Source organism: Nelumbo nucifera, chromosome 2 (assembly GCF_055504915.1).
Source record: "Nelumbo nucifera cultivar China Antique chromosome 2, China Antique-T2T, whole genome shotgun sequence".
NCBI classification, from domain to species: domain Eukaryota; kingdom Viridiplantae; phylum Streptophyta; class Magnoliopsida; order Proteales; family Nelumbonaceae; genus Nelumbo; species Nelumbo nucifera.
Genome location: NC_142650.1, coordinates 46,785,893 through 46,792,688, shown reverse-complemented (window position 1 = coordinate 46,792,688; position 6,796 = coordinate 46,785,893). Strand labels below are relative to the sequence as shown.

General features: G+C 36.5%; 1 protein-coding gene across 1 annotated transcript; it reads left to right on the top strand.

Annotated features, from left to right (window-relative positions):
• Positions 1 to 666: 666 nt before the first annotated feature.
• Positions 667 to 1,068, top strand: LOC148802168 (uncharacterized). Its single transcript, XM_088897836.1, has one exon. It carries the CDS (start codon positions 667 to 669, stop codon positions 1,066 to 1,068), a length of 402 nt encoding a protein of 133 aa, XP_088753962.1.
• Positions 1,069 to 6,796: the final 5,728 nt, after the last annotated feature.

Below are 6,796 nucleotides of genomic sequence, written 5' to 3'. Positions count from 1 at the left end.
GACCCAACCCTATAAGACAAGGACCTCCGGCTTGTACTAATACAAGGTTAAAGCCGAATTTTGCCAATCGAAAACTACCTAATCTAGAATTCAGCTTCAGTTTTTTGCCCATTTGAACAGTTGTTACTGCCTTATATTGAGAATATCTCCGTATTTTTGTGTTTTATTTCATGGAAAGATATTCCCAATACAAGATTACAAAAAGCTGTTAGAACGTTGTGATGGGCTCGAATGAATTTGATTAAGCTTAAGTGGGTTGTTCAAGTATAGAAGTTTTCTCACTCATCTTTTTCAATTTTTGTCTTTTACTCTGGCTCGATAGTAAATTGGATACCACTGTGTTTATAAATTATAAAACTAAAGTTGACCTATCTAGGAAAAGTGATGCTTTTTCCTTTTCTTTGATTTTATTATAATAAAATATTAGATATATATCACTTATTTTTCTTCTTATATATCATAATTGCCTAAACACTACAAAACAACCGTTGATTTTATGTTTAATGATTTTTTTGTTAAATGTTCTATTTTAATGGGCACCACCCATCCTACAGCCTTGCTCTTACAATTCTTTAGCAGATTTGGAAAGCAAGGAATGAACTTATCTTTGAGCACAAGTCCTTTGACCCTCGATCCACCATAGCTGATGCTCACCGAAACAGGGAAATGGCCTGCAAAACACAAAGAACCCATCAACCTCCCCACGGCGCACCTAATCATGGAAGGGATTTGAGCAGATGGCAAAAACCGCCGTCGGGGTCAGTCAAAATTAACGTTGATGGCGCAGTTTCCCATTCACGTTCTGGAGCAGGAATTGTCATTAGAGGTGATCGGGGTGCCTGTATCTTCGCCAGAGCAGTTCCTTTAGACCATTGCCCAGCACAGGTAGCGGAAGCCTATGCTCTCTTGGAAGGTTTAAGAATAGCCCTCTCTCTAAACCTGTCAATCACAGTTATTGAAAGTGATTCTAAACCTATCATCGACCTCTTGTTGGTGGAGAACAGTGACGACCCACCTTGGCGACTCAGACTTATTGTGATTGCAAAATGCAAGAGGCTTTCTCATTAGCTAAATAACAGTGTTTTTAGCTACAGTCCAAGAAATTGTAATAAGGTTGCTCACCTTCTAGCTAGATTTGCCCTCTCTTGTATTCCAACAATTTCTTGGTCCTCCCCCATCTTTCATTAAAAATCTTCTAGGGGTGATCTGTAACTTGAAGTTGTCTGTTAATTTCGAGCCTATGGGCTTCAAAAAAAAAAAAATCTCTTAACACATATCTATTCACCCCATTCACCGCATGGACTCGTTTGTTAGTTTAATAAGGTGGGAGAAATATGCTAAAAATGTGGAAGCTTGTTGAACAACAAGAGCTAGCCCCGGGGAGGGATAGAAGGAATTGAGTCAACTCTTATTATGCATTGAGGGGAGTCATCATATACGTATACACTGACTTAAATACAAGAGAGGGACACCATATATACAACTCAAAAACTTGGGCTATTGAGTTATGGGCCATTTTTGTATACAAGGGCCCTTGTACCTCTCATTCTTGTATATTATATTGATATACATACATATAAAATTCCTCAATATATAAAATATATACTAATAGATCATTTAGTGAAGCAAAGAACAAAACAGCATTCGGTTTTGTGTTATTAAATCATAATGACAGGGTCATTGTTGCAGCATCAGATGGATGTTTTGCTACCACCAGTTGTGATGATAGAGGCGATTAAATCCAGCAGGGACGTAGGCAATTTGAAGGCTGCTGTTATTTTCGCTGATGCGCAGGATCTCTAAAGAGGAGGGGTGTCCACGGTTTGGTTAATCGAACCATGGCCCCTTTTTGTAAATCGAATCAGTGGTATTGGTTTTTTTATTTCGCCAAACCGAAACTGAATTGGTTTCATCAGTTAATCAGTCTGCTGGTTCTGGTTTTTGACCGGTTTGATTTTTTGGTTTTTTATATTTATAATATATATTATATAAATATATGTATAATATTATATTATAAATAATAAATGATATATAATATATTATAAATATTTTAAAAATATATAATATATTTATAAATAGATCATTATAAATATAATATAAGTATATATTTATATAAAATATATAGAAAATATGTGACATATATTAAAGATATATAAAATATACATATAAATATATATACCGGTCGGTTTGGTTAACCGTCGGTTTTTTTATAGGTTAACCGAAAACTGAACCGGTCCTTCGGTTTTTCAAAAATTCCAAATCGAAACCGAACCGACCAGTTCGGTTAACTGCATTTTGCAGTTTGGTTCGATTTTTCAGTTTTTCATGGACACCCCTATCTAAGAGTCTCTATGGGAGGGATCATATATTCTTTTATTTGGGAAATTGAAGCATTAGTTATAGTTGTTGCTGCCAAGGATGGGCCGAGGGCAACAATGTAACTTCACTTCCTTAGCTAAGGGCTAATTCATCCGAGGGCTGCAATGTTCGACCTAAAGATCAGAGAGTACATCAGAGGCCCTGGGTGTTATTCTAGGGGCGGAAACTGCGATAGTCAAGTTACTTAAATGACACTTATTTATACTTGAGAGTAGGAAAGAGCCAAGATAACCTATCTAGGGAGTGACACTTATTTATACTTGAACTCGCTTGGGAATTGATTGAAGGTTATTAGCAGCGGACGGCCAGAATTTCATCCGGCAAATGCCACATGGCACCATCCTGGCCCTTCCATATGCGCCTACATCAATAGTACATGGAATGGTGTACAGTTTTTGAATGTAAATAGGAACCGGAATATATTGGCTCATGGTTTAGCTTGGATGGAATGTTGTAATCAAAAGTCTATGACATGTGTTGAGGAAGAATCATTGTGCTATTTTGTTTATAGTTAACATATCTTCCTCTTATTTTGCCAAAAAGAAAATGAAAATGATAAATAAATGCATGCAAAGACTAGAGTGCAGGTACAGAAACCGGCTTTATGGTAAAGCCAAACCCATATAACCATCCCCCAAGCCCAAGAAATTTGGATGTCACAGCCCACAGGCCAACTGTAATCCATGGTTCTTAAAGATGGATTGATGGATTGATGGATTGGGCTTTAATGTAACAACCAGATCTGCCCCGATAAACTTCAGTTATAAATTGTCAATCACAGTGTGTGAGGGAGATGGTCAGTTGGCATCCCTCCGAAGTAGGAGATGCGCGATCAAGCATGCAAAGCCACAGGATTTTCGTGATATGGCCAATTGGGCAGTGGATTTCACGTTCACCCTGCCCTGTCCCTACCCCCTATTCTGCTTCTTCTGTAATGTGAACTATGTAATACTAGTAGATAAATAAATAAAAGAAACTATCAAGACAAACAAGGAGCTTTACGATCAAATTAAGTTTAAAATATCACTTAACCGTGTAGGAGGATGATCCCCCTCCCAAGGTCCCATATAGTTGGGACCTATATTGGTTAACGGCCTTATCTAGGAGGGTGATCCAACCATAAAATCTCCCCATCCAACTATTAAGGGGGTGTTTGGCAACATGTATGATTTTGTTTTTAAAAACCAAAACAACCCCACATCAGCAAAAAGAAAAAAAAAAAAATCATTCACATTGGCAAAAGCCCCTTAAATTGACACATTTATAATTTGGACATGGCAATATAACAAGATTACACTGCTGTTAAATTAAACTGCTAATAGAAGGGAGTCTTTTTGATGAAGACTTTTTAATGTTTTCAGGACCCCAGCTGGCTCTTATCGATGTCCTTGGTAAGGTCTTAGTCTTAGATAAAGCGAGCGTAGATGGGAGTAGGAGTTAGCATTTCTTTGGATTTTTACCATGTTTGTTTCTTTTATTGTTTGGTTTTTCTCTTTGGAGTTTGGTTTCTATTTGTAATTCCTGGATTAGTTTTCGTATTAACCCCTGACTTCTTTGGCCGTTAATTATAGACTGGAGCTATCTTTGTGATATATTAACCAGTTTAAAACAACCAAAACCGTCTGATCCAATTATAATGGAGACAAGCAATGCGGAGACCAATAACAACCTATATAATTGGATGGGTTGGGTTCTGTGGGGCTTATCTCTTAGACATGGATAGATGGAATAAAGAAGCACATCAAAGATATTTGGACTGGACCGGTAAGGTGATTTTGGTTCAAGCAGTTACATATCATTCATCATGTCATGGTACCTTCTATATATATAAGGTATTCTTGTAACATTTTGACTTCTAAATCTATAAGTTTAAAGTTTAAGATTTATTTATATGTTGGTTTTGATTTTTTTTCTTTTTTTAATGGAAAAAGTAACATCTTAAATTCTACAAAACAATTTCTTAATTTAAATTAATAGATTTTAAGTCTCTAAAATATGTTAAGAAATACAATTGAAATGCTATAGATCAGATTGAATCGATATCGGGTTAGACCCTATAGGGTTAGGTCGGGTTTGAAAATCATGTATTTTAAGGCGGATTGGGTCAGGTTTGTGTTGAAGCACTGCAGGGTCAGGTTAGAATTGAGACAAACCCGTGTCAAACTCGATCTGTTTACATCTAGGTACACGTACTGATGCACAACAAAACAACTGAATCCTGAAATGTTGAAGTTTATATGTCTCCCAGTTCTCATGGCCTTCTAAATTGTAATCGTATTAATTTTAACGAGTTGAATGATGAAGTTTATGTATGGATGCACCCATGAAAACTATTGTTAAAGGTGTGATGGAATCATAATTCGTGCCCCGATCTCCTATCCACAAACTCTTTCCACAAGACACTACTCTAAGCTTCAAGCCCAATTCAACCTTTCAGGAACGATTCAGCATAAAGTCCAAACAGTTGGATTTGGTCGAGTTGAGGTTGGGCCTGCCTAAGTTGCATTCTTATGTTTGATAATCCTAATCAACCAAAAGTTTGTCTGTTTGTGTTGTGTCAAAAGATAATAGATTAACAAAAAATTAAACGGAAAAGTATATACAGGCCCAATGCAGATTTCTGATATTTACTACAGAATTATAAATATTCAAAATGTTAATAATTCATACTCTATGCACCAATGCCCGTTCATGAATTGGCATCAATTCCAAACTGGCACCTACCCCAAGAGTACTTTGAACCTATAAATTTTGACCCTGGACTGAACCATCATTCTCCCAAAATTAAATGAGTATAATTTACAAGGACCAACCTTACGATTAAAGGTGTGCCCCAAGCCCTTAAAACCAAGCTTAATTTTCGTTTTAGTAGGAAGAATATGAGGCAACTACCAGGTAAAAAACTACAGAGGTCTAACTATACGGGTCATCCCCTGCAAGAATGAATAGGAGGTCCGGATTTGCATCATGATATGTAAAAATAAGCATAAAAATAACAACCTGATCATCCACTCGTTTTGATTAATAACAAACTAAAATGTACAAGACAAGAGGACCTCTCCCATCTGTAAAATAAAATTGACAACACTTTTTAAAGAAATAACTTGAAAATTCATTAGATGGGCTGTCCAATTAAACCGTCTAGGCAATCAGTTTGGCCCAGGAACTGTCTAGGCAATCAGTTCTGTTTTACCCCAAATCCAGTCTTTGGCTAAAAACTGTTAAATTGCTTAACAACTCGTTGACTCAGGCGGTTGAACTATTGATTCATTTAATGGTTTTAAGCCATTTTTTATTTTAATTGTTGTTTTAATTTTTATTTTTATTTTTTGTCATAATGGGCTGTCCAATTAAACCATCAACCCAGAAACCGGTGGCCAAAATAGTTCCGGTTCTAGGTCATTTTTTAAAACATTGATAAAATTTATCTTATAGATGGTGTCAGAACAATTATTTATAAAAAAGAAAAAAATCCAATCTTGTGAAAAAATGATAGCATGGAACTAATTTTAAAAATGTGAGGCTTCTCGGCTTCTCGATAAAGAGAAAAGGAGCCATCACTCCGTTAAATGTGAATAAGGCCATGTTTGATTTCACATGTAACAAGTACTTTTTTGGTAAGTACACATTAAGTGGAAAATAAGTAATTGTGAGTGTTTGGTAAAACAAGTACAAAAAAGTACTTATTTGGTAAAGAAGTGCTTATTAAAAGAGCCACTTGAGAGTTTCTATTTTTTAAGTACTTGTTAATAAGGGGCATTTGAAAAGTTTGGGACGATTCGGTCCTTATTTAATTTTTAAAATGACCAGACTACCCCCACATCTCCTTAAACCTTCTTCTTCCTCATTCGAATAGAGGCGAGCATACCAGTGGCGACACTTGTTTTGGGAGCGACTTGCGATCATTGAACGAGCTAAAAACTTGCCGACAACCAGGATGGTTTCATAGTTGGACTTATTTTTCACATATTTTCTTGCATATTTTTTCTTGAGGTTTTAAACGCCTAGAACCCTCTTTACCAGATCTGGTTTTGTTGGGGGGGGGGGGGGGGGGGGGAGGGGTTTCATGCATTCTTACTGTGCAATCGTCGATGACACTTAGGTCAGCCATCCTCCTCCCTCGTCTTTGTTGAAGTGTATTTCGTTGTGTTAATTATTATCTATGTGTTTGGTTCCGTTGATGTTTATTGAGTAAACGCTACCACATAGGCGCTCCATCAGCAAATGCCTCATTATGCACATCCATATGTATCGATTTCTATGCGCCTCTCCCGTTTCAGGAAGGTTCACTTTGGAGCTTTCCCCAACGGGTAGGCATTTCTTGGCACTTTTGCTAATGTGGTGCATACCCTTTGAAAGCACTTTTATTAAATTATTTTTATAAAAATATTTTTATGAAAGTACTTTTATAAAAACA

Bases quoted from the DNA above. Each gene is read 5' to 3' on its own strand.
- LOC148802168 (XM_088897836.1), top strand. From the start codon at position 667: ATGGCCTGCAAAACACAAAGAACCCATCAACCTCCCCACGGCGCACCT.